Source organism: Arvicola amphibius, chromosome 17 (assembly GCF_903992535.2).
Source record: "Arvicola amphibius chromosome 17, mArvAmp1.2, whole genome shotgun sequence".
Classification (NCBI taxonomy): Eukaryota; Metazoa; Chordata; class Mammalia; order Rodentia; family Cricetidae; genus Arvicola; species Arvicola amphibius.
This window is the reverse complement of record NC_052063.2, coordinates 33,133,358-33,161,267: the sequence shown is the minus strand read 5'-3', so window position 1 is coordinate 33,161,267 and position 27,910 is coordinate 33,133,358. Positions and strand designations below refer to the sequence as shown.

The window sequence follows — 27,910 nt, the reverse complement described above, 5'->3', positions numbered from 1 at the left end:
AAGATCTTGAGCTACCCTTATGAGTTTGAGGATAACCTGGGATACATGAGGTCCTGTCTCAAGAAAAATGTAATAATTTTTTTAATATAACATTTCTGGGCTGGGCTGGGCTGGACTCAGCGGATAAAGGCACTTGGCTGCTCTTCCAGAGGTTCCGAGTTCAATTTCCAGCAACCACGTGGCAGCTCACGATTCAGTGCCCTCTTAGGTGTTCAGGCAACGTATAAAGCACTTGTATGCATAAATAAGTCTTTAAAATAAATAAATAAAACATAACAGTGACCTCAGATAGGGCCACGGAAGGTCTCTCTTGGCCTTCCCACTTGCTTTTTATAGAAGGGCATCATAAGCCTGCAGGTCCAGAGGAAGCTCTTCCAGCCCCTTCCAGTTCTGCTTCCTTTGGTTCAGGCTTGGCCCAGGAATACCCATAGGATCTTCTCAATCACCAGAGGAAACAAGGCAGCTGCTCTACTCGAGTCCTGTCTGTCCTGTGTTGTCGGTCAGTCCCCCCCCCCCCCACCCACACACACACATGCCACACCCACCCACCCATCCGTCTGTCCCAGTACTGAGGGAAGTGCTGCTGTTTTCAGAGTCCAACAGCGAATGGAGCTGGCAGGTGACAGGAGAGAGTCAGCCGGCCCCCTCTTGAGAGGGGTACTTGGACCTACAGAGCCCAGGTTTTACTTGCTACTCTGTGTTGGGGTGTGGGGATTTTTGCCTGCATGTATGCCTGTACACCTCTTGCATACAGTGCCCTAGAAGCCAGAAGAGACCATTGGAGGCCCTGGAACTGGAGTTATGGATGGTTATGAACCCTCACATGTGCTAGGAATTAAACCCCGGTCCTCAGCAAGTGCTCTTAGGGCCAAGCCGTCTCTCCAGCCCCCACTCGAAGTTAAAGTTACATCCTGGGTATCTGGTCCAGGGTTTGTAGGCAGGAGTGATTTGTAAAGCTGCTAGACCAAAGTTAGAAGAACCACTTGCCTCCCACCTCCCTGACCACGTTAACTGAGAAAAGGGTCTATTACCGAAACCCCAGAGGGATTTCTGGGATGGAAATCTATGAATAGAAGGGTGCCCCAAGTTTTTCTGTCCAGGTCTGGGGGTTCCAGTGATGCTAGCACGACCTTTCTAGACCTTTCTAGACTCCATGGGCAGGAGTCCCAACAGGCCTCTCAGGGACCTTCCCATCCACCTCCTTCCTTCCTGCTGTGTTCACACTGTCCCGGCCTTTCTTTTCACTGGTTACACATGAACTGTCCTTGACTTCGGAGCAAGGAAAGCTTGGGGCCTCCTCTGCATCTTTCTGAGAAGCCCAGAGCTCAATACATAGAGGACATGGATTATGGTCTTAAGGAGGCCACCTTTGGATCACCACCTTCAAAGAGAAAATAGAAGACATGGATGGAGATGGAGAGGTACTTGGAATCCCATGACCCAGGGACCTGAGGCAGGATGATCAATGTAGGTTCAAGGCCAACATGGGCTAACATGGCAACACCCTCCTTTAAGAAACAAAACCCAAAGCAATGGAAGACAGCACATACAATGGAAATATCAGACTGTACACATTCCAAGGATAAGGAGTCTCATAAAGCATTGATCACCATTGTCTCACAATATGAAATGTACTTTCAGCTGTGAGCCGCTGCGCCCTGGACACATGCAGTCAACACGTGTGGGGCAAACATGCCTCTTGTTCTGTCATGTTATACACAAGACACAAGAGAGCCCATCAGAAACCGACAGCTCCCAGTCTCAAGGGAGGCAGTTCCTACTTAAGGTGTGTGGAAGGACTTGAACTCATGACACCCCTGCCTCAGTTTCCCCAGTGCTGAGACTACTGGTGTACACCACCCTGCCCCCACTGCTGCTGCTGCTTCATAAGCTATGAGACCTGAATCAATTAACCTTTCTAGACCATGTTTCTTCTTCTATACGATGAACATATTCATTCTGCTAACCTCGAAATGAAAGATCGAATGAGCCAGACAATACCTATGAAGTACTTTGTAAATATACGAGGGGAAAGACTATCTATGGATGAGGAAATGAACACGGGAGGTTTCACCCAGCAGAAGAAGAAAGCAGGTCTCCTCAGTACTCAGCCCTGCCTGTACTGTTCGCTACACTGAACTACCTTGTAAGAGGGCTGGACCAAAGTCTATCAAGGCCCCTTAGCAGCCCATTAAGATGAGCTTTACTGACCCCATTGTTTTCATGGTGGGAGGCAAATCTGTCAGAACTCCTCCGCCAGCTTCTTTCCCGTTATGAATTAGGATCTACCCGAACCCAGACGTTTAGAGTTACATAAGCATCATTCAGAGCTTCTCTAACAGTTGCTTTCATTTTGGAAAAAACAGCATTTTCATTAAAAATGGTGTTATGTAAAAAAGTAGTGTGTGTGTGTGGTGTGTGTGTGTGTGTGTGTGTGTGTAGGAACAGGCAAGCATGTGCACTCTTAAGGAACACTGGTATATACATATCATGACGATATCACTTTGTAGGTTTTGACCTACTTGGACAAAATTAGGAGAGACAAATGTCAGGCTATGAGAAGTAGAGTGGGGGGCACACCCGCTGCCCCCATCTCCCGTGTATTAAGGTCTTGGCCTTCCTTAGCAGGGCGTTCCACTCAACTTCACTTTGAAGTCATCCACTACAGTTTGACTGCTTTAACAGTCTTATCAGCCCCACCTGGGCAAATCTTTCTCCCAAGGCAACTTATGGAGGACAGATCACCAAAAAACACTTGAAATGGGGCAACGGGACGGCTCAGACTGTAAGAGCGTTTCCCATGAAAGTGTTGGATCTAAGTTTGATCCCCAGAGTTTTGATCCTTCCAGAGTGGAAGGACAGAACAGACTCTGGGAAAATGTCCCCAGATCTCCTCCAGTGCAGCGGGGCGCACACACAACACAATAATTTTTAAAATAACCTGACATGGACTTGGAACCGCTCCTTTGGGGCTGCTGCTCCTTGAAGACTAATGGGACCCCTTCCCGTGAAACCTTGAGCAGCTGGAGAGTTCAAGTCCAGGCCTGGAGGCTTAAAGAATGAGGAAGGGCTGTCTGTGTCCATTAGGCACCTCTGTCCTCCTCAAAATGAGGATGGAACTATGAGATGGTGGTGGGGAGCTGGGCTAGGAGGATAGGATGCCTGATTCGGGAGTGACTGGCACCTAAGGTGTCCTGGCACATAAGGGGTCATTTTAGTGTGGAGGTCACCCAGTCCAGAGGTCAATTCCATTTCTTACACTCTGGAGTCCTGGTTCCGTCCCCTTCACACTCCTTTCCAGATTTATTAGCGATAGTCTTATATAAGGCGCTGGGTTCTAAGCAGGAAATGCCGTAATTGACTCGAACCCAGGTTTGGCTTCTCCATTTGCCCAGGTTTCGCATGGCAGAGCCATTGAGCCTTCGCGAGTAAGGGACAGAAACACAAACACCTGGGCCCCGAACAGGGACACCAATCCTTGGAGTGGCATTTTAAGTAGTTGGGAAGGGGGTGTGGCCGAGAGGACTAGGAGGCGGCAGCCCAGCAGGCGGGGAGTGGCCCGGGGGCGTGGCCGCGGCGACTGGAATGTTGTTGGGTCCTTGCACCGCATAGTAAGGAGGGGCCACGCCCCCTTTCTGCGAGCGGACCAATCGGAGTACCGGAGCGGTTTCAAGTCTCCCCCGCCAGCCTTGCCCGCCCGCCACCCCACCCCCCCTCGGGGATTCGCTTTTTCCGTAACAAAATAGCAAACCTCTGCCAGGTCCGCAGCCCCTGCGGCTCGCTGGTGGAGGGTCCCGGCGCCTAGGACGCTGGCCCGGAGCGGGACGCGCCGGCAGGCCGTGGAGACGCCGGTTCAAGAGCGGGGAGGAGCGCGGGGGTGGGCGCTGCAGCCGCGGGTTGTTTATCTGGAGTACGGAGGGGAGGGGGGAGCCTGGAAACCGCCCCGTGTCCCATTTCCTCCTCTTGTTTTCGCTCCGGATTCTCCATGTTGGACCCAAACTGAGGAGCCCGGAGCTGCCACCGGGGGATCGGGGCTGGGGATACCGGGGAGCCGCTGCCTGGGCCGTCCGTCCTCTGTGCAGGCCTCCTCCCTTCCCGACCCGGGGAGGAAACGCGAGGTGGGGATGTGAGCAGCTGTGGGAGTCGGAGTCTCGGGAGCCGGAGCCCGACGGGCCCCCGCCCAGGCCCCCCAGCCCGCCCGCGCGCCCGGCCGCCCGCCCGCGCGTCCTCCCGCCCAGCCAGCCCGGGCCCGCGGGATTGTTAGATGGAACACGGCTCCATCATCACCCAGGCGCGGAGGGAAGACGCCCTGGTGCTCACCAAGCAAGGTAGGGGCGCAACTTCCCAAAACTTTGCGTCGCCCCCCGGGCGAGGAGGGGCGGGAGAATCCGGCGGGACCCGGGGTCGGTCAGCCCCGGCGCACCCGTCGGCACTCCGACCCCCGTGGGGGGGCTCGAGCGAGGCCCGTGCTGCCAGCGCCCAGCGGGAGGGTGTCATCCGCGCAGCTGTCACCCGTCGGGCCACCCCTCCCCCCCCCGGGGGCAGAGACTCCTGGGGCGCGCGGCGCGCCAGGCCACCCGCGCCGCCCCCACCCGAGCCGCGGCTCTGGAGTGGTCACTTTTCTTCCCCCTCCCCACCGCGGCGCGCCCGTCCGTCCGGGGAGCCGCGGGGAGAGAACAGGGTGTGGGGGGGTCCCGAGCTGGAACGCCGCCGCCAGTCGAGTTCTCACGCAGGCCCGCGAGCCCGGGCTGCCAGGGCGGTCGGCCGTGGCGGCGCGCGGGGACTCGGGGCGAAGTTCACCGGCCCGAGGCGGGGGCGGCCGTGGGGGAGGGGTCGGGCCGCGGTCACCGCTGGGCGCGGGAGTCGGGCGGTTCGGCGGAGCCCACGAGCCAGACCCGAGGCCCGGCCGGAGCCCCTCCCTGCCCGGTGCGCTCCCCCGGGGCCGCCGCTGCACGCACACACAGAGCCGCGTTTGTTTAGCCCGGGAGCGGTGTCCCTGGTTACATAATTCGCCGGATGGCATCGGACCCGGTGTGTTTCTGAACCGCGCAGCGAAAAAGTGCGAGTTGTCTGTGGGCAGGGGCTCGTGACCCCCGCCTGTTGGGGGACTGGAGGGTGGGAGGGTCGGATTGGAGAAGACAGGGGTGTCGCAGGCCCTCTCTGGGGTCTGCTTGGGGACTGGAGCGAAGGCCTCGGCCTCCCGCGGGGGCGGGGAGGAGGTTGGGGCCAGGAAGATGGAATCGCTGGGTTTGATCACAGTGGGGTACCCTAAAACTCTTCCCCTTCCCCTCTGTTCATCAGGCTCTGAGAATTGTGTCCAAAATAGCTGGTAGAAATTTCTGCCGAGTGTAAGGACTAGCGTTGTTGCTTTTTTTTTTTTTTTTTTAAATCCTAGTGAACTCCCAGGATTGCGGTCACTTGGCTCCTTGGCTGAGTGGAAAGCACGCTCTTGGGACCAAATCCCAAGCCTGCTACCCTTTCTCTCCACTCTAATGGGGCATAAAAGGCCCGTGCCACAGTTCAATAGACTGAGGCCTAGACCTTGGAAGGCTGCCAGCTGTGGGGCCTGGGTGTAGGACCTCATCCCCCTATTGATTAATATTAATCATCAGCAGGTCACTTTTCCGTGGGGCTCACTTTTCCAAGGAGTCTACCTAACTTGCCTAGCCTAGGGGCAGAGCCGCCGCGATGGTTTCCCAGCCTCTCTGGAATTCCTCAGTAGGATGGGGGAAGGGGAGCAGTTCGTCTTTCTCGGCCGCCTAAAGCAGCGGCGAGTGCTGAAGAGAGGTGAAAGCCCTGCTTGCTCAGATCTTAGCCCCAGGAAGGCCCCCTCCTCCTTGCCAGGGTCCCTGTTCTTGACTGCATCGCTGACCCTGCTGTGTGATCCAGGCAGCAACTTTACCTCCTCTCTTGGCCTGTGTGTGGTGCTAAGGACTGCAAAGGGAGGCTGCCTGTGTTTATTTATAATTTACTGCCAGAGTCTTCCAGTACCTTTCACAACCTTGTCCCAGGAAAAGGACCCAAGCTTCAGGCAGAGGTGAAGAAATCAGGATGGACAAGGACATAAGAGGAGGGGGTGTAGTGGAAAACCAGGACCGCATGAGTGTGCATCCTTCCCACCCGCAGGGTCCCCTGGCGGTGTCCTGAGTGTGGCAGGACCACAGCAGGGTAGATGGGAAATCTGTTCCGTGCCATGGCAGCAGAGCCGAGCAGCTGAGTTCCTGACTGTCGGGTTGCTGGCTTGGTTTATTTTCTTGGAGTTGTGTTTTTGTTTTCTTTCTGTTTTTTTCTTTTTTGTGTATGTAGTTTGTCCTTCAAACTTCTTCCTGGAGGAATCTGAATTCTCGAGCCAACAGCTTGCTTCTTGGTCTTCCCCACCTTGTAAATTTGATTGCATGGGGGGGGGGCATGCTTTGTTTTGGACTGCTTTGGCACCGACAACCAAGCCAACTAGCTGAGTTTACAAACAGAACCTGCATCTTAAAACACACAGCAGTGGGAGGGAGCAAATGCTCTCTACTTGAGGAGTTCCTGCCCCTCCCTCCTCTCACCACCTCCCCTCACCAACCAACCCTCATCTACCTTTGGAAGAGTGAGGGAGCACTGTGGAACAGTTTATTAATGAGTTGATTTCGGAAAGAAGCAAGCTGCCTCTGGCTCCAGTGGCCTCTCAGTAAAGTTGTTTACCACTGCCGATATTTTCCTTTTTCGCATTCTGTCCTCTGAGCTTAAAGACTGCCTGGTGTGTGCTGATGATTCAAAAGTAATTACAGTAGGGGAAGTGGAACAAAGTTGCTGAAGTCATTGATGATAAAAGCATCAAAATTGGATCATCTTTCCAAGCAGATGGGAGAAATGGCTCCCTGATACAGCAAGGAGCGGTTGTGTATGACATCAAAAATATAAGTATCCCTTTGGCAAGAATGGGCACTTACTACAGCATCATGTGAGGATGTCACCCAGATGCTGGGAGATTGTGCCCAGCTTTGGGCTTAGATGGGGGAAAGCAAAGGAAACAAGGCTCCACCCTGTAATAGACCAATGTGAGACAGGGGTGAGGCCTCCTCAGTTCAGCAGCATATTGGGGGGGGGGACTTGTTAAGGGATGCTCATGTGCCCACTCTTGGAAGAGTGACCTAAGCTTTGGATTGCTCTGCTCACATCTGGAACTGGGCGGGGTCTGGAAGCTAGTTACACTGAGGGTTCTTCTCCAAGACTGCTATCCCTAAAAAGCAGAATGATGGCAAGTTTTTCTTAAATTTATTTTACATATATACGTGTTTGGCCTGCATGTATGTCTGTGTGCCACGTAGGTGCCTAGTGCCCACAAAGGTCAGAAGATGGCATCCCATCCCCTGCAGCTAGAGTTAGGTGGTTGTGAGCCACCGTGTGTGTGTGTGTGTGTGTGTGTGTGTCTGTGTGTCTTTGTCTGTGTCTGTGTGTCTCTGTGTGTGTTGGGAATTGAACCCAGGTCCTCTGAAAGAGCAGCCAGTGCTTTAAACCTCTGAGCCATCTCTCCAGCCCCGTGGTGACAAGTTTTTCTTCGTGCTCTCCACAGAAGGGGGAAAGTCTTCCTTTTCCCCAAGAGGCCTGCAGATGCAGCTAAGCCTTTACTAGGAAAAGCTTTGAAAGGAGTTTTGTCAGCATCTGTGTTGGGTAAGGCCTTCCTCAGCCAGCCTACAAGGGTGGGAGGTGACAGTGTCAGTCTTACTCCCTCTGGTCGTGGAGGTGCTCCTCGAGCTTTGGATTTCCACCGTCCTGGAATCTGGTTGAGGCCTTTTAAGCTAGTGTTTGTAAATGTGGTTTGCCAGCTGACTTGGAGAGGTTTAAACTAAGCAAGACTTCAGAGTCTGGGTGAGAAGTCCCTGGGGGAGCTGGAGTGGTGGCTGAGAGGTTAAGAGCATGGGCTGCTCTTCCAGAGGACCTGGGTTCAATTCCCAGCAACCACAGGGTGGCTCACAACCATCTGTAATGAGATCTGGTGTCCTCTTCTGGTGTGCAGAGAGAACACTCATAAATGAATCTTAGAAAAGAAAAAGGCCCTTAGATAGAGAAGCAGTGTGTGGGTGGGCCTGTGTCCTTCCTAATCAGTCCTTAATAAATTTTATTGAAGGAAATACTAGCTGGGTAGTGGGTGGCCCATGCCTTTAATCCCAGCACTTGGGAGGCAGAGATGGGGGGGGCTCTGTGAGTTTGAGGACAGCCATGATTGTTACAAGGAGAAACCCTATCTTGGGGAAAAAAAGTGTGGGGGGGGAGTAACTAGATAGACAAATTTCTAACAAGATTTGATGCTCCCAACCTTTCTGTGGAGACTTAATAGAAATGTTTATATGGGAAAGAGAGACAGCACGTGAAATGGCTTGTGTGTAAGTGTGTGCGCTCTAGTGTGTGCATCTGACAGCATCTCCTCCTTTACTCTCTTCCTTTATTTCTATCTTGGGATGTTTGATTCTTGGATTGGTGAGGCAGTGAGACCAAGGGTTGTGTAGGGAGGTTAGTGTTGGTTGTTACTGTTTCCTAAATGCGGCTTGACTGCTGTCTGCCCTCCTGCTTTATCCCCCAAAGAAGCACTGTATAAACAGTACCCAGTGGTGTGTGGGTTTTCTGCCAAAGATAATGCCCCAGGGTCTGAGGGAACATTAATGTGGACGGGCTTGGCCTCTTGGAAGGGTTAGCTCTGAGCCTTCCACAGACTTATTGTAGACTGCTTTTTTGCCTGTGTGACTTGGTGGGGTGGGAGCTGGAATCTTGTGCCTCCTAAAGAGTCTCTAAACCTTCTTAGGGATGGAACTATCAATAGCTGCCACTGTCTTCACTTGCCTTGGGAGTTAATGAGCTCAGCAGGATTCAGATTTCTTGTAGATACACTCATATAAATACACACACATAAATACATACATATATAATTTGTTTTATGTGCATTGGTGTGAGGGTGTCAGATCTATTGGAACTTAAATTACACACAGTTGTGAGCTGCCATGTGGTTGCTGGGAATTGAACCTGGTCCTCTGGAAGAGCAGCCAGTGCTCTTAACACTAAGCCATCTTTTACATACTCTTAATAACAATGAGAAAGATAGGTTTTGTCGAGAATAGATACAGGGTCTCTCTCACTGTAGCTGTGACTGTCTTGGAACTTGCTTTGTAGGTCATGCTTGTCTTGAATTCACAGAGATCCACCTATCTCTGCCTCCTGAGTGTTGGGATTAAAGCCGTGTGATACCACTGCCCGACAAGTAGATGTTCTTAATCTTGGCCTTTATGACTTTGGTCTGAGCGTAGAACACATTGAGAAAGCATTAAACTGCTCTTATTGTGTCTAAAGCTGGCTGGCTATGGGGCGCCTAGAAATGACTGAGAAAAGTGTGGTTGGGTCTCTGATTGTGTTTCTCTCACATGTTCAGCACTGAAAGCTAGTTCCCAGCTGTAATGTAGATGAACATGCAACAGGCAGATGTTAGGAAGAAACCAGTAGACATCAAGGGGGAGACAAGACTGAGAATCAGAGACTCAGTAGAACAGACTCCCGTCTGAGTATCCAGCCCTTCAAGCCAGAGTGAGCCTTCATGAGACCTTCTCCTGTAGCATGGTCCCATGGACACGACAGCCTCCCTCTGGGCAGGAGTGGGTATTTTCTTTTTATTGGTTAGTTTTCCTACCAATTAGCCTTGAACCTGATCTGAGTGGACTTGACATTTCCTTTCCCTTTCAGTGGTTTTTCTTATACACACACACCACTTTGTTTTGTTGTAGTGTTGAGACTGAGCCCATGAGCTTCTCCCGCCTCCTGCCTGTGCTGGGATCAGAGGGAGGCTGGCCACCTTGTCCGGCCTCTTAGAGACAGACGCTCCATCCTATTGAATTTGCTCTTACCCACCCGCACTGTTGCCAGGGAGCAAACATGGCTTCAGCTCAGTGAGTAAAAGGCTGTGGCACAGGGAAGGGACAGTGCGTCCACCTCTTGTTTGCTCAGCAGCGGAAGGAGGCCCCTCCTCCCTGGTGACTGAGGGGACGAGGGGTACTGTGAACTCAGATCTCTTGACTGGGGTTTGGTTCGGTTTTGGAATAAAACAAGTGGCCTTAGAGGCAAACTCAAGTCCAACTCTTCCCGGGCCTGAGGGTCTGAACTCATCAGATCTGATGTGGAGAGGGCTGCTGGGGTTTTGGCTGAACTACCTTCTAATCCTGGAAGGGGTTTAGGATTCTCTGGCGCTCAGCCAGGGACATGCACGTCAGAATCTCCTATGACACTTACTAAAAATACAGCCCCCCACCCCCAACACACACACCTGGGACCCACTGACTCAGAGCACAGCAGGTGGGTCAGGCATGTGTGTTCCAAATGCTCCCCCTGATCTTGACAGGTGTCCTGGGAGAAGAGCCAGGAAGCTCAGCAGAGAAGCCAACTGCCTGCTCAGCCCTGAGCAGATTCCCCTCAGGGTCCAGATTCACTCAGGAAGCTTGCGGTTCTTCTGGGAACTGGAGGAGTTTTTCTGTGTGAATGGGCAGAGCGATTGTTCTTGCTTACTCAGGAATAGCCACAGCCAGTATTTACAGAGCACTCATCGTGGGCCTGGTGCTCTGACTAGGGTTTTGTCTCAGCAACCTTAGGAGATAGAAGTAATTCCCACTTGCCAGATGGAGGAGGAGTCTGCTGAGGGCTGAAGAGTCTTGCTTGACCTGGCCTGTGGAAGCCACCCTTGCCCAGGCCCTGCAAGGGCCCTCTTACTTGTGCTGCCATTACGCCAAGCTCTGAAGTCACTTCCCAGAGTGCTCTGCAGGGAGACTTTCCCTGTTGGCCTGCAGATGAACCCAGAGCTACAGAGAACTGCTCAGGAATATAGAGTGTGTTCTTGTTGGCTGGGTCTCATAGGGGAAGCAGGGGCGAGTGGGGAGGAACAGGGGTCCTGAAAGTGGGCAGAAAGCCACTGTGGAGGCCGGAACCTGAAGGAGGAACAGGTTGGCCAGCCTCTGAGGCAGACACACAGACAAATCAGTTTTGTGGAGTGCCAGGAAAGGCTATTTCCCAGGCCTGTCCCTGTCCCACTGGTTCTGCTGTGCAGCCTCTGAAATAAATCTCAGTGGTGTCATACTGTGAACCTTCTGAGACTGAGGCCCAAGACTGGAAGTGCTCTGATCTTAATGTCTGGGGTTTATGCCAGCGTTCAGAAGCCCTTAAAATCCTCACTCTTTGATTTAGTGGTCCTCTTGCCACTTTACAGATGGAAAAAAACGAGACTCCTGGTCACATGCAGTACTTGTGCCAAAGCCAGAATTAACTTTAAGTTTTGCTGGTGGAGATTTAACCCATTGAGCTTCACCCCTGCCCTCAGAGCCAGTAGCACCTTAGGTAGCCATTCTGCCCGCTCCATCCTGTGCCTCCTTGCCCTGGTTCTGCTTGCTCTCCTGCTGTGTCTGACAACCTAAGGCAACAAAGGAAGCCTAAGAAGAGACTGGTTCTTCTGGGTTCTCCACAAAGCCACCGCCACCAAAGTAGTGTTTGTGTCCTGCTTGTCAGGTTTCTCTTAGCCCACCCATGAGCCTTCTCTGTCCTCCTCAGGAGTGGGAGAGCTAATGTGGCTGCCTGCTGTCTAGTACCCAGCAGTGTCCCCTTGCTCTAGCTGGCACTGTGTGTGGCAAGGTAGGCGCTAGCCCTTGACAATTTTTTGAATGGCATTTCAGGTTTGTCCCTGCTGGCCCAGAACCTGCTATTTTGCCCCCCCCCCCACCCAGCACACCTTTAAACTTTTTTTTTAATATTGAAATCTGCCTTTTTTTCTTGCCAATAATTCAATTAGAGGCACCTTCTGAAATCAAGGAATGCCTCACAGGAAATCCACGCAGCCTTGGACTGGGCAGAAGGCAACTCCTTGAGCTATGGGACTTTAACAAGACCATTCCCATACAAGGACGGTTCACTACCCCCAGCTCCCATTCCCCACAGCAAAGGAATCCTTGTTCCCAAAACTAAGATCTTCCTAAGGGAAGAAGGTCCCTGAAATTGAGACCAGAGACCCCGAGAGGTCTGAGGGTGACCAGATTGTGAGGTGTGGGAGCGGAAGACTGACCCTGCCCTGAGACTGCTAGGCCCAGGCAGGCATTTGAAGATAACTTGAGCTACCTGGGCTGCCTCAGATACATACACATACACAGGAAAGAAAGAGGAGAGGCAAACTCTTGCCCAGGGATGAGGAACCAAGACGCTGTTGGATGGGGGACTACCAGTGCCCAGCGTACGTCATGCTGGCCAGTGTGAGCCAAGTCCTGTGCCGCAAACTCCATGCAGTGAGACTCACATCTACTTTTTGCCCTGTCTGCCTTGTTAGCAGAACACATCTGTGGTTGGGCATTGTAGATCGAGAGGTGTACCTTCCCGTTGTTTGCAGCCTTCTGGGCCCGTGGAGCTGTCTCGGCATCTCTTACCCTCTTTTGTCTCCTTGCCCACTTACCTGCTGGTCCAAGGGACCCTTCCATATATCTGGCACTTCGGAGCAAGTCCTTAGCCAAGACACAGATGCCGCTTGCTGACAACCTGGGAGGACTTCTCTCCACAGGGAACCCCAGTCAGATGTGTCTTGGCTGCAGGGCCCAGGCAGCAGGCCAAGAAGGGCCGGAAATGCTCCAAATACTCTCCTTCCTCCAATAGCAAAGGGGAGGGAGGCCACTCAGAGAGGCCATTTTATAGTGGGAGCCAGCCCTGCCCTTTGCTGTGAGGAATGGGAGCTGGGGGGAGTGAACTGTCCTTGTATGGGAATGGTCTTGTTAAAGTCCCATAGCTCAAGGAGTTGCCTTCTGCCAGTCCAAGGCTGCGTGGATTTCCTGTGAGGTATTCCTAGGATCCAAAGCTGTGTTGTTGGCAACCATGGTAGCTGGACCTGACCTTCAGAAGGTTAAAAATAATGTTATCCTGGCAAGGCCAGGGTTCATTTGTACGTGTGCACACACACATGTGCAAACACATGCTTCTTACAGGCAAAGGTTCTTACTGAGGCTGTGGGGGTGCACGGGGAGAGGGCAATGTTCACAGCAAGTGATGCTTGTCATGTCAGGGTACCATCTACAGTTTATGAGTTCTTTGCTGGATTGGGGAATAGGTGGAGGGATTTCTCCCAGGCACTCTTCCCTCGTCTGACCTTGAACTTCAACCATATGGTGTGGGTAGGAAACCCTTAATCCCTTGTTGCTGGGCTTCTGGAATGAGACCCATGTCAACTCCGGTTCATGTTGATGCCTGCAGTTGAGGCCCAGGCTGTTGCCGGTTAGTAGTTGCTTTTATTTAGTTTTAGAGGCTGTCCAGGACCTTACTTGTATGTTTCAGCTGTCCTGAATGAGGTCTTGCTACTAACCCGGTTTATGGACAAGGAAACTAAGGTTGCATGGTTGAATCAGTAGCTGGCAGAGCCCCATAGAGAGGCACCTCCCTAGCGGCTTCTCTCTATAGGAAGCCAGCAGTCTTGAGTTGGAGGGCTGGTGAGCAGGTGTTGACTTCTAGTCTCTAGTCCCCCACTCTGCTCAGGGCTGGCTTCCCCATTGTGCCTTTGCTGGCCTTTTCAGACATCCCAAGGTTTAGGGCAAGAAGAGCAGGTACTTATCTGGAGGCAGGATCATGGAGAGGATGGGGTGGGGAGGAGGCTGAGCAGCTTTCTAGGGGGACCCTACCTCCTTGTTGGGGATACTTTGCACTGTAAAATCCCTTCATACCTGACCACTTTTGCGCCTGCCCCTGTTCCTCTCCAGGGGAGGTGGACTGGTTCTCCCTATGACACTGGTGGACTGGCCTGCTCCTGGCTCTCAGGGATGCAGTGCAGAGTGTGGACTATAAGGAGCCATTGAAAGGCTCCACCCAAGCCTGGCAATAGTGCATGGACATGCACCAGTGTCCCTTTCAGAGGCTGATGGGAAATGCCTGAGAGTCGTGGCTCTGGGTTCAAATTCTGATCCTGCTGTCATACCTTCACGTGGCACCCTCACCCCCACAGACTGATGAACTAACTGTCTCAGTTTCCCTCCTGCAAATCGGGGGCTGTGATAGCAGAGGTCTTAACACAGGTCTGTAAACTTGACTGTGGCCCAGAAAGCCTCCTGGCTTGGTTCAGTCACCCAGCTGCTTCAGTACCTCCTTCCTCTCACGTGGAGGCTTTTCTGTTCCCAGTTCTGGGAAATGACAGAAGAATGCAGGCTTCTCCAGGGCTTAGCTGGAGGCCCTGTAGTCAGTTGGTGAAATTATTAAACACCTGCCGGCCAAGGGGCCAAAGGCTTTGAATTTAACAGACAAAGCCTATGTTAGCCCTGAGGGGAAGCAGCCATGTTGGGGGAAGCTGAGTTCAGCCTTGATGACCCTCAAGAGTAGTGTTTGTAACATAAGGTTGCTGTGCAATGGGGCCTGTGAGAAGCGGGGTTGGTAGACTAGCCTCCTGAGTAGACAGTTGTGTGGGGTGTTTGCTCTGAGAGCCTGCCCTCAAGGTCAGTGTGTGTGTTTGTGATCTCTTAAAATGCAGACACTGTTGGTCACTCCATGCTTTGGAGAAGCCCCTCACCCCTGCAAAGTTCAAGGTTGCGCTTAGGCCTGGGAAGCTGGTGCCTATGGGGCCTCTCTGTGGCCCCAGCCAGCTGCCTGTTTTACCCTTACCTGTTACTACACTAAGGTATTGAGCACATTCCTGATGTGGCCTCTCTTCAGGAAAGGCCTGGGTTATGTGCCCTTTTAAGAAAGACTGTGCCTGGGTCAAGCCTTCAGTTGTGGTTGTGCCTGAAGAAACCACGGAGCAAAGGGAAAGGCTCAGATTCTATCTTGGAGCTCTGTGTCGGCATCTCCTGAGTCCCTCTGGTTTCTGCAGAGATGACTAGGAAGTATCTGGAGGATGCTCCTCAAGGGATAGACAGCTTCTTATCCCTTTGCTGTTAAGTACTGGGCCTAGCTTTGAATTTGGTCTTGGAGACTGCTTTGGCAGAAACACTTCATGACAAAATGCCCAAAGAAATCTTAATTCCTCATATGTAGCCAAGAGGTTAGAAGTGATGCCAAAGGCCAGCAAGATGGTTCCAGAGGTAAAAGTGCTTACTGTCCTGCAGGCCTGACAGCCTGGAACCCACATACAGGTGGGAGGAAGTCATAAAAATTTGTCCTCTAACTTCATGGTTTTTAAAGTGACGCCCAGATTTCCAGGCAGTTTCCTGGGAAGGCTCAGTTGCTTTTGGAGTGATCCTCAGTGGCCCTAACCCAGAAGGGGAGAGAACTCCGCATCCCCCATGGGGGGGTTGGCTCTTCTGATGTTGAGAGATCAAGAGATGCCCACAGGTGGCCTCCCCTAAGAACATAGGGAAGCTCTGGGGGTTCTTTCTGTTTTGCTTTCCCCCACAGAGGCATTTCTGGCACTTACTTGCCTGCACAGTTGGTCCTCTGCTTCACAGTGGACCAGCTTGTCTCACTTAGGCTCTGGGACACTCAGACGCCCAGGAGGAACCTGTGTCTGGGGACCATTCCATAATTGGATGTACAGCGCCACCTTCTGGCCACAATACTCTTTGCAGCAGCTCCTTGTTACCAGAGCAATTTCTGGAGTCCTGCAACTTGAAAAGGACAGTCTGAAGCCCATTGCTGCTGGGCCTATAATGCCCTTTGCTTTGTATCAGTTTGGTCTTTCTGGAGCTGCATTGGAAAACTTCTTGTTAAAGTGGCTTTATATTTCCAAAGCTCAGGTGGCCAAGGTAGGGCAGAACAGCTTCAGTCTGAGAAGCAGACTGAAGGCTGCAGGATGTGCACGGCCTGGGGCCGTAACCATCTGTTTTCCAACAGACTCCTTGGAATAGGAGAGGAGAGTGGGTGGTCAGTGAAGTATTAGGAAAAAATTAGAAATCCTGAGAAGAAAACTAACATGCCTCCTGCTTGGAGCTGAGGCTTGAGGAGGGAATTGTTTTGTTTGTTCAATTTGTGCGTGTGCACAAGGGCAAGCAGCATTAGAACTTGCAGGCGTTGTTCTTCTCTCCCACCATATGGTGGCACTCAGGTGGCAAGTATCTTTCCCCACTGACATCTCAGCCAGCCCATTGTGAAGAACTTCTGAGATTTTAGGCTCAGTTCTGTTGCCACTGATCCAGGATTTAGGGAAGCGTCGTGGAGCTGAATCATGGTTGATCCCTTTCCTAGAACTGGGAGTCTTCCTAGAGACTGGGTCAGGAGAACTTGGGACCTTACAGGTTCATTTGGATGGTAGTGTACTAACATAGAGCCCATTGTGATACCCTCTCAAGACGCACCAGAGTGTGAAGATCAGCCCTGTGCAGCCCAGGTCTCCTATTCTCAGACCAGAGAGTGGGGATCACTACTGTCTCCTCACTGAAGGGAGCATGCTAGGAGATACACGCACATTTTGTTATTAGTGTGTGGCATTTCAGTGAGCAGTGTTGACTACTCTAGCAGAGCCATTTGATAACTGCTGACAGAAACTAATATCCCTGTAGCTAATGGCCTTTGTCATTCCTTGTTCTCTTAGGCCTAGTCTCCAAGTCTTCGCCTAAGAAGCCCCGTGGCCGGAACATCTTCAAGGCCCTCTTCTGCTGTTTCCATACCCAGCATGTTGGCCAGTCAAGCTCTTCAACTGAGCTCACGTACAAGGAGGAGACAAACACCATCGCTAAGGTAGCAGGCTGGGGCGGGCATTCTGACCTGGTCTGGGGCCATGAGGATCCCTGGTCTAAAGGCCCTTCCTCTCTTTCCTTAGCCTGTCTCCTTTCTGATACTTCCCATCAGTGGGGTGGGCAGTTGAGATGGTGCAGATTCCAGGACCCCTGAAAGATCCCTTGCAGACATGAAAGCTCAGGTCCAGGGATGTAATAAGTGTACCCCAAATTAGCCACTGATAGTGGTGGGATTGGAACTCAAATCTCTGGCTCTGAAGCCTGTGTTATTATTGTCTAGTACTCAAAACTGCCTTCCAAGTGGATTTTTTTGTAGGAACCAAGGATTTAAAAAGGCCCATGCTCTTAATAACCCTGATAGCACTCAGGAGGCAGAGGTAGGTGGATCTGAGTTCAAAGCCAGCTTGATCTACATAGCAAGTTTCACGCCAGCTTGAGCTACATAGTGAGATTTTTTTTTTCTCAAAACAAAAGCAGCAACCAACAAGCAAACCCTGCAGCAGATTGCAGCTATGCCACCATGAGTCACTTGGAAATGTGTGACTGTTTGTACCTCAATGATAAAACACCTCCTCTAAACCCTAGTGTGACTTACACAGCCATGTCTAGCTGTGCTCACACAGCCAGGCTGTGCACAGGAACAGCTTGCAGAAAGAGCCCTTTCGTCCAGGGGGATGGTTGAGTAAATACAACCCCACAGCATTGCTAAGCAGTTCATTTTTATGGAGCATTCTTAGTAACATTAAGAAATACTTATCTGGGGCTGGAGAGATGGCTCAGAGGTTAAGAGCCCTGGCTAGTCTTCAGAGTTCAATTCCCAGCAACCACATGGTGGCTCACAACCATCTGTAATAAGATCTTGTGCCCTCTGCTGGCATAAAGGCTTAATGCAGTCAGAGTGCTCATACCTAAAAAAATAAAAATGCATAAATAAATAAAATTAAAGAAGTACTTATTTGCACAGTTAAATTAAAATGTAAAATCATATATTACCATAGGGAAATGCTAGGCTGTCCTTGAAAGAAACATGCCCAAATGACAATCTTAGGTTTTTCTAAGTTCAGAATTTAGCTTTTTTTTTTTTCTTCAAGATTTACACTAGGAACACTTGGTACACTGTGTAACATTTGCAGTGCTGTCTTTGTGCTCTCTGTATTCAGTCTCCCTTCATATTCTCGGACACCCCAGTAGTGTTTTATGCTGGTGTACTCAGTATTTCAGTACCTACACACAGGAGGCAAGAGGAAACATACATTATCAGCAAGAAGCTAGGTTTAAGGGACTAGGCAGAGGTTAACCACAGAGGGCAGTTCAGATTTGAGTCCCTAAGTCCTGTCTGCTCACTTTATGGAGAGGAGGCCTTCCTTGTTTCTGTCCAGCTCCCCAGAAAATGGTCACTTTAGTCACTGAGGAGCTGCTAGGTGACTGGGTCTTGGAGAGGCAGAAGCAGTGGCTTGGTTAGGGCAGGCGGAGCTGACAGGTTGGCACTCAGCACCTCCTTTCTCTCCCACAGTCGGATCTGTTGCAATGTCTCCAGTACCAGTTTTATCAGGTATGTCCATTTGGCCGACCCTCCGGGCCCTAGCTGACCTGGCAGGTGGGGTGATCACCTGTACCTTGGGAAGCCATTTATGCTGAGTATTTGCCAAGGATCCCTCTTGTCTCTGCTATCTCTCCCACACCAGCCCTGACCAGCACCCAAAGGTCCCACTGTTTTCAGCCTTCTACGGCTAACACCGACCTGCTGCCTCTTCCTCTGCCTTTAAGCAGGGTCTTCCTGGGTTGGTGACTCTCCATACAGCCTGGATCTTCTAGCCTTCTGCTGAGGTGGGACTGGGCGTGCTTCTTGATGGGCACATCTCAGCAGCCTGGCTCTGATTTTAGATACCTGGGACCTGCCTGCTCCCAGAGGTGACAGAGCAAGACCAAGGACGAATCTGTGTGGTCATCGACCTGGATGAGACCCTTGTGCACAGTTCCTTTAAGGTAAGGCAGCACATGGCCCCTCCTTCCTCAGGACCTGTCTGAGCTCTACAGCAGGTGCTGGGAGGTGCTCTGCAGGTGAAGACAGAAGTGATGGAGGGGAGGAGCCAGGCCACCCTGGAGTCACAGGTACCCAGGGGCCATACTGAAGAGTGTTAGGAACCTTCACACACATGTGCACACACACACCCATCATAAATCATTACCTACATGCTGTGTCTGTCTCCACTTAGCATGGAATAGTAGTTAAATCTGTTTTGGCACTTTGGTTTTCTCACCAGTGTATTTCTTAACACAAGAAAGCCTTAAATTGGGTGCGTATGCACTTCCATAATCCCAGCACTTGGGAAACTGAGGCAGGAAGATCATAAGTTTTAGGATGCCCTGAGCTGCACAGTAAGAGCCCATCTTGAAAAAGCGAGACATAAAATGGTGCAGGTCTTTGACTGATGGGACCATGAATTAGAGGCTAGCCTGTCAAAGCTCTGGAATTCATCTCTGGTAGACTTCCACAGGTAGGACAGATGAGGAGGAGGAAGCTACTTACCCTGTGTTGTTCAAGAACTGCTTAGTGGGCTGTCTCCAGGAGGATGATGGGAGTTTCCTGTCCACTGCCATGCTGACGCCATTAACTTCTGTTTTCCAGCCAATCAACAATGCTGACTTCATAGTGCCTGTAGAGATTGAGGGGACCACTCACCAGGTGAGCTGTCTGCCAGGCCACACCAGCCTCAAATAGGAAATAGGTCATTGTGACCTATTAACCATTCCTTTTCTTCAGCTTCTCCTATTTTATTAGTGATTCAACTCTCCAACTCTCATCCATATCTCCTCCTAGCCTGCCTACATTCACAGTCTGACTGTGAGAACAGTCTCTTCTCTCTCTCTCTCTCTCTTTCTCTCCTTTTTTTTTTTTTTTTTTTGGCAGAGTTTCTTTATTTAATTCTGGCTGTGTCCTGGAACTTGCTGCAAAGACCAGGCTGGTTTTAAATAATAGTCATAGCCATCATTTCCTTTTTTGATGATTTTTTTTTGTAATATGCATTGGTGTTTTGCTTTCTCATGTGTCTGTGTGAGGGAGTCAGATCCCCTAGAACTGTCGTGTGGGTGCTGGGAACTGAGCCCCGACCTGTGGAAGAGCAGCCAATGCTTTTAACCGCTGAGCCATCTCTGCAGCCCCTGTAACTGTCGTTTCTTAATCACCATCCCTGCCAAGTGAACAGGAGCCTCATTTTTTTTACAGCACCATTAGGATTTACTCCCTTTTTTTCCTTTGGTAACAGTGTCTCTGCCTGTAAGAGGCAGGAAACAAAGAGCCTCTGTTCCCTGCCTGGAGGGCTCCTCTCCATGCCCACAGCCCAGACCTCTCCTATGCCCCTTCCCTGACATCCTGTCCTCTGGGTTTTTACACTGGGTTCTTTAAGTGCTCAGTAGACATTGGCCATGCATATCCAGCTCTGTCTGGAACTGAAGGTCAGGGACCATTGCTGCAGATGTCATTCATAACAGGCATGGTACCTGTTTCGTGGGCTGGTCAGATAGATACTGATGGGGAAAGTGTGGCTTGAGGGGTTCATGGCTTTGGCACGCTCCACCTCCCTTCACAGGCTGTCTGCACCACAGCGTCCTGGCTAGGCCTGTCGTCCCTCACAGTCTAATCAGCCTTCGAATGGGCAGATCTGTGCAGGGACTTGTGGTTACTAGAGGCTTGAATTAAAGACTAGTGGAATTAAGAAGGGGAGGGCTGCCTGCGCAGTGTGGGTCTGAGAAGAGAATGAGTAGAGAGGTCATGTTGGATGTAATGATTGAGGAGGGGCTTGTGTTTGAAGTGGAGGAACAGCCTGAAGGGGTGCTGCTGCTAAACTGCGATGGCGCTCCTGAGGAATTAGTGGCTAACTCAGGCTAGGAGGACATTGTAGCAGGCACACACTGTGGTAGGATGTAGTGTAAACAGAGCTTTAAGAAATGGACACGGGGCTGGAGAGATGGCTCAGCAGTTAAGAATACTGGCAGTTCTTCCAGAGGTCCTGAGTTCCCAGCACCCACGTGGCAGCTCACAACCGCCTGTAACTCTACCTCCAGGGGATCTGACACCCTCACAAAATACCAATTCACATAAAGTACAAACAAATAAATCATTTAAAAACAGAAATGGCGGGAGGAGCCTTTGTGCAGGCTGAAGGTGGAAAGCAGTAGGCTGTAGACGGGGGGAGGCATGAGCAACCGAAGAACCTGTAAGCAATGCGAGCAGTCCTCACAGGTGGTGTGCCCTTCTCCAGTTCACAGAGGCCCTGTGGGGCATGGGTCTGACAAGGGATTGAGGTCCTTGCCAGATGGGGGCCTACACAGGCTGTCCCGTTGGGATCTCGCACAGAAGCTGCTGTGGAGGCTGTGGCTGGATTCAAGTAATCCAGGATAGGCTATTTCCATCTGTGAGGCCTATTCTTGATTACTTGTTTCTGGAGGCAGCTAATGGTCCACCCCGGAATGAAGATGGCTTCTGGGACATGGTGTGCCTGCCTTCCTCAGTTTAGGACTGGCCTGTGGAGCCATCCTTGGTGGGGCAGAGGTTCCTAGGGTCTTGGCATGAATACCTAGGCCTGGTGGTTTCTCTGTGGCGGTGGGAAGGTGGACAGTGCTACCTCCTCATGAAGTATCTCCAGCAGCCCTCTCTGCCTCTGCAGGTATATGTGCTCAAGAGGCCTTACGTTGATGAGTTCCTGAGACGAATGGGGGAGCTCTTTGAATGTGTTCTCTTCACTGCCAGCCTAGCCAAGGTACCCGAGAGAGGATGGGAGGAAAGAAGAGGAGATGATGGAGCAGCCACGGGGGACCCAGTACGGCACCCAAGCTAAGGCCTCTCTTCTTCTTCCAGTATGCTGACCCTGTGACAGACCTCCTGGACCGGTGTGGGGTGTTCCGGGCCCGCCTGTTTCGGGAATCGTGTGTGTTCCACCAGGGCTGCTATGTCAAGGACCTCAGCCGCCTGGGAAGGGATCTGAGAAAAACCCTCATCCTGGACAACTCGCCTGCATCTTACATCTTCCACCCAGAGAATGCAGTGAGTGGTCACATAGGCCCCAAGGCCTCGGGCTGGGAAGAGGGCCTTCACCAGAGTGCACCACCCCAGTGTGGCCCAGCAGCCTCCAGTAGTACTAGCAAGGAAAGGAAAAAACAGATTAACATCACCTTTTCCCACCCCAGGTGCCTGTGCAGTCCTGGTTTGATGACATGGCAGACACAGAGTTGCTGAACCTAATCCCAGTCTTTGAGGAGCTGAGTGGAGCGGATGATGTCTACACCAGCCTTGGGCAGCTGCGGGCCCCTTAGCCTTCTTGCTTCCAAGAAACGGCCATCCCAGTAGGGGACTTTGCTACACTGTGCCTTTCTGATCAGCCTGACTGACTCAGCCGAGCAGAAGCTGGAACACTTGCCCAGAGGGTCTGGAAGGAGCTGGAAAGTGGTTGACTTTAGGGCAGGTTAGATGCAGAGCAGGCAAATCAGACCTATCCAGAGCTGTTTGCACCCTATATTTGGTTTCCAGGGGAGAGAGAGACAGAGCGTGTGTGTGTGTGGGGTGTGTGTGTGTGTGTGTGTGTGTGTGCGCGCACGCGCATTCATAAGTAAACTGTGGCCTATGGTGTCCAGTGTTCCAGTAGGGAAGAAGCTGAAAGATCCAAGACTCAGTCCGAGTTGTGTGTCTCCTTGAGCTGTTGAGCTTTACAGTGATAGAAAATATTGCAGGCTCCCTTGCCAAACCGTGGCTTTTCCTCAGCTTCACAAGGCCTGTGCCAAGGAGAAAGGAGAGGCCAGAGGCTGCCTTGATGCCCCAGGCACACACCTTTCTGAAAACATGAAATACTAGCCAGTAGCAGCAGACATACCAGGGAAGATGAGAGCATGCAGAGCCAGTACTCAAAGTCATCTGGTCCTGTGTTCCCCAGGCTGCATCCGGCTCCAGCAGAGCACCTGTCATGGGTCCTGCTGTGTCTCTGCGGGCTCCAGCACCAAGCCAGCCTTCTCGTTCCCTAGCCATCGTCTTACTCCCATGGGGAAAGCGGTCTTCTACCTGCCCTGGAAGAGGACAGAGAACCGATTTCTGTTCTTTTAACTCCTTAAAATTATTTCTAAACATGGAGTGGTGGGCCTGGTTTGTATCTGGCCGAGCTGCAGTCCTGGGTTTGAGATGCATATGGGAGGTGCTAGGGTACAGGGGAAACAAATGTCCAAAGCAAAATGTGTGTCTCCTTGTTTGTAGATCCTGAAAGTGCTCTTCAGGGATTCTGTGCTGGTGCTGATGTAAGGATAATAGCTCCAAAGGACAGGAAGGGTTGCTGGGCTGCTGCAGCCCTCCTGTTGCCCAGGCAGGCTCTGTATTGTGTCTCCCCTGGTGTCCTGTCCTAGTTGTCTCTCTGATCTAGCCTCTGTCCTTCCTGGCTGTTCTCTTCCTCTCCAGGGCCTTGGGAGAACTCGTTTCCCAGGACTGAGGGGTCGCATGCCTTGCTGTCATTTGTTTGCCAAATGGGCAAATGCCTCCTGCTCTGGTGTAGTAGGACCAAGCAAGGTCCTCAGACCTGCACTCTGGGCTCTCTGGGTTCTCCATCTTCAATGCTTTAGATGAGTCGCAGAAAGGACGCTTCCAAGGGTTGAAAACGGAAGGGAGGTGCTGCTGTGTTCGAGCACAAGGGGCCCCTGAGGTGCCTGCCCCACCTCAGCATCACTGCCTTAATTGAGTCCTGCCCCTCTCTCTGAGCTGGGTGGAGTTCCTAGCTGCATCTCTGCTTTCCCTGGAGGCAGGTGCCAGCATTTGTGAATTGTTTCAGGTGTGGTCACCGCCCACTCAGGAGCCATACAATATTATTTTACTTTCCACTCTCTAGGTCCTGCCTCAGGAACTAGCCATTTTGAGAAATCCTGGTGGTGGAGCTTGGTGTGAGTGGAAGCTGACTGTCTGGCACCTTCTAGCATTATGCAGTCTTCCTTCCTTAGTCCAAGACTGTGGCGCCTTCTCTTTTGCTTTGGTGATGCAGTAGAACATTCATCAAGCTCATGCCATTTTCCCCAGCATCATTTGCTGGTGCCTGTGGGATCCTGCCGAGGTGATGGGGAGGACTCCAGGTGCTAGCCAGGAGCACAGGGGATTGGTTGTGGCTTCAGATCCAGGTCCTGGTCTTAACGCCACCCTAATACTACAGGAGGGGGTTCTCTCACAAGGCCTGCTCTGGGGGCTAGCCCTGATTAAGCAATAAGAGCCTCAGAGTTGAATATCAAGGTCCCTTTCTGCCCTCTTCTGTGTCTCCATGTTTTACCTCGGAGAGGAAGAAGCGCCTGCGCTCCACCATCGCTGGTAGGCATATGGAAGGACTAGATGAGTCTTGACCAAAACCCAGTGCAGCTTCACGGATGAGTCCTGCTGCTTCTACAAGGAGCTCCAGCTTTCTGGGCCTGTCTGTCGTCAAAGCCCCGCCCACCTGTAGTCTGCTACTGCGAGGCCATCCTCTCTTTCCAAACCTAAAGACTTGTCCTGCTTGCTAGATCGTGTCTTAGAGGCAGGCGATGGTTGGGAGGTGCTGCTCAGAGAACTTGGACAGGCACAGAGCAGGGCAAGGCTGGGGGGAGCCAGCTCATCCTGAAGTCTGTCTGTCACCAGGCTTGCCACAGGCCTTCCCATTGCAAACTAGTCTTCAGCAGACCACCTGGCCTGCTGTTAGCATCCACCCACTCGAGCCATGCCAGGAATCCGCCCAGCTGTCAGGTTCAGCTCTTTAAGGTGCCTCTTCAGGGACACAGTGTGTCTCTCTGATTGGGCTTCTAAGTCAAAAGCCTGATGTTCGTGTCCCTCTTATAGGGGGAGCTTTGGACACAGGACCAGTTTGTTAAAGGGCCAGGTAAAGGTTTCCACTCTGCACATTGTAGAGGGGACGCTGTAGGCCCGTGGGTCCCTAATTAAAGAGGTTGAGTGAATTTGCCTTCATTTAACCAGGGACCTGTTTCACTCCCTCCTGCCTCCCAAAGATTTCTATGTAAGTGTGTAGCCCCCTCTGTTAACAGTGGCTCAGAAAAGCTTCGTACTAAAAGCATGGGGCTTTCAAAACAGCCGTTCTCTGGGAAATGGATCCTCAGCGATTCCATGCCCTGCCCTGTTCCAGAGGCCTCTTGGCAGTGCAGCCCGAGTGTGTCAGCCTGGCTAAGTGTGAGAACAGTTAGCCTGTTTTCCCTTTGGGCTACTTAACCATGGCTACTTCTCCGTTCCTTTTTATATATATATATATATATACCTTAGCTTTGTCCTTTTTTGTTTTTTGTTTTTCAGACAGGGTTTTATGAATCCAGGCAGGTGTTTGAACTCACTGTTTAGCCAGGGATGATCTTGAACTTCTGAGTGCTGGGATTCTAGGTGTGGCCACATACTGGCTCATGTGGTGCTGGCTCAACCCAGGGCTGCATGCATGCTAGGCAGGCACCACCAACTGAACTACACCCCAGCTCCCCTTTTGTCTCTTTAGAAAATAGAGGTGACAAGTCTGACCAGCTGTCCCACCCACACCTTCAGTGCAGGGTCAGCTCCTGGGACAGCCCCTCTCAGACTGGTGATGTTCTTTGCCTGTAATTACCCCAGATTTGCCTATTTCTCCTTTCAAGATGCCATTTGGAGGGGAGGGGTCTGCGTCCCACTGTGACTGGGCTATGGGATCCTTGACCACCCTGCTTCATGATTTGATACATTTGTTGTATTCAAAAACTTGAAATGTAGGATGCCATTAAGAGTCTGTTTATATTTTTGGAATATTTGTATTACTTACAATTAGTTAATAAAGGCTGGTTTTTAAACCTGTACAAGAATGGGAGCTGCCTGCCTTCCTTGCCGCCCCTGATTTTGTCACTCTGGGTACTGTCCTTCCCATATGACCTCTTTGGTCATGAAGCTATAGCCCCCAGCAGAACATACACTGAGTTTCTGATCAAGGTTACAGGGGTTAGACTACATTAGCTCTTCTCCAGCCCGATTTGGGCCAACTCCTTCATCTCCGGGTGCTTAACAAGCATATGCTTGGTGTCCTATTGACTGCAGGGTATAAACTGAAGCCCTAGGGGATTTGATGCTCCTGTGTTCATTCTTGATGGTGCCAAACAAGGAGCCCTGAGATTCAGAGCCCATCATAGCTTCCTGGAACATAGTAGGATGGCAAGTCAAAACGCCAAGAAATAAAGCCTTCCTGGCTCTACAGAATCCCTGAAACACTGCCAGAGCCATCTCGGAGAGCCCTGCCACCCTGGAAGTCCAAGCCTGCAGTGTGACGCTGAAGAATCCCTGAAAAACACCCAGAACCATTTCTGACAGGGCAGCCCGCCATCCTGAATGTCCAGGCACACGGTGGGCAGCTCTAGCCCGTCTTCTGTCATCAGCAGAATGCATTCATATCTACAATATGGCAGATTTCATATCCTCCCTTTCGCTGAATTATTGATGGGCTGTGCACTTAAAAAAAAAATCAATAGACCAGGGCGTGGAGCTAGAAGGTCTGCTCCTCTTGTTTTCTCTATTTTGAATAGGAGCAGAGAGATAAAGCTTTCCCTCTGGTTTGAATAAGTCAAGCCCAGGGCTAGGTTGGCTATGATTGGCCAGAGCTAGGAAAATGTGGTTATGATGCAAACTCAAGCAAATATATCCCGGCGTCTGTGCAGCCATTGCTGAACTGAGGCAGCAGGACCTGAAGCTGCCTGCTTCTGGGGGGTAGTTCATCAGTACTTCACCTGCTGCTTTGCCAGCAAACAGGACGGAGAGGGCGAGGTAAGTGTTGTCTGTATACTTTCTGTACTTGAGTCAGATGCTGAGTAGGTAAGGCAGAAAGTGGAGGACTGGTGGACCTTGCTTTGCTTTTGTCTTCTGGAACGAAGCTGTTGAAAAGATTGAGCCAGGAGTTTGTGACCAGCTTTGTGAACTTACTAGAGGAAGTACCTGTAGAGCCCACTGAGGAAGCTGAGCACGTTCTCAAGGCACGGGGGATGGGGTGAGGGGGGAAGGAGAGAAAAGTCACCCCCCCAAATCTGTTCCTCTGTGGAGCAAGAGAAGTTTAAACCCCAGCAGATTACAAGCCACTAGCTTTTAATTTGAAATTCCCCAAACCACACCCTGTGCCCCTGATCATCACAGCCCCCTGAGAATCCTAAAGGGCTGATGACTGGGACTTGGGAAGAAAGATCCAGCTTTGGGGCACTTTGCTGTGGAGGGTGGATTTGATTGGCCTTCTGGGTGTGGCAGTACCTGGATCTTGTGTCCCTAGTCAGCTCCTGGATTTTGAAGTCGGTGGGGGACATGGGGCTGTAATTGGGGTTCTGAGACTCACTGTGCTAATGCCAGTTGGTTAGGCTTTACTGGATTAATTGGGAATATATTGGTTCTGGTTCCCTTTGCTGAGTGGGTCAAGCATTAGACTTAAAAACTTAGGGCCTGAAGAAAACCGGAGTATTTCCTGGTGATTCTGAGCCGCGCAGGGTGGGGCAGCACAATTTATCAAATTAAATCCTCAAACACTGGCAGTTCCGCATCACGGCTCTGCCTTAGTCTGCTGCCAGCTGCACACAAAGGGACCTGGCTTTTTGGTGGTCATGGCACAATCCTCCCCAAACCTGGTTTTATCCATCAAGGATCACGAAAAAAAATGGTCACTTTCCTTTAAGGGGTGGGGTGACACTAGGGATGACAAATGGCCCTACCATTTGAACTACACCCCATCCCAGACATGCTACACTTGACCAGCCCAGTATACCACCAGATAGCAAACATCCACACAATCCCCCACCCGGCAGTGAGTTTTGCTTTTTAATCTCTCATAAATCCACCCATCCCATTCCTACTTTGAGTCTCAGGAGAAAGCAGGCTAGAAGTCATTTGGCGAACTGTCAGCCCAGTCTCCCTGAGAGCAGGACTTGAGGGCGCCATGTACACAGGTCCAGGATAACCCTGTGTTAATAACCAAGTCACATCTGACCGTAGAAAGGGTCCCCAAGGTCTCCAGAGCACTTCCTCCCTCACAGCCTTCCTCAGCCCTGCAGGTGCTGGGCACCTCCAGGCTCACTGAACACTAGTGGGAGAGAAGCTGGGGTAGGGGCAAGGAGGCCACACCCACCTTCCCCCATGGGCACCCTGAGCCCTTTGTCCCAGGCTCTTATCCTACTTTCCCTATTTTTCTGCAAGACCAGCTAATGCATTAGTCATAATAAAGGATATAACTGTTGTAGACAGTTTACAAAATTAAAAGCCGAGAGCAGGTGGGGTTATAAGA

General features: G+C 51.4%; 1 protein-coding gene across 1 annotated transcript; it reads left to right on the top strand.

Moving 5' to 3' along the window:
* Window positions 1–3,958: 3,958 nt before the first annotated feature.
* On the top strand, window positions 3,959–25,458 carry Ctdsp2 (CTD small phosphatase 2). Its single transcript, XM_038314863.2, has 8 exons — window positions 3,959–4,328; window positions 16,496–16,641; window positions 18,154–18,192; window positions 18,525–18,626; window positions 19,270–19,326; window positions 21,308–21,400; window positions 21,499–21,684; window positions 21,828–25,458. Exons 1-8 carry the CDS (start codon window positions 4,265–4,267, stop codon window positions 21,951–21,953), a joined length of 813 nt encoding a protein of 270 aa, XP_038170791.1. The 5' UTR covers window positions 3,959–4,264; the 3' UTR covers window positions 21,954–25,458.
* The last annotated feature ends 2,452 nt before the right edge of the window (window positions 25,459–27,910 follow it).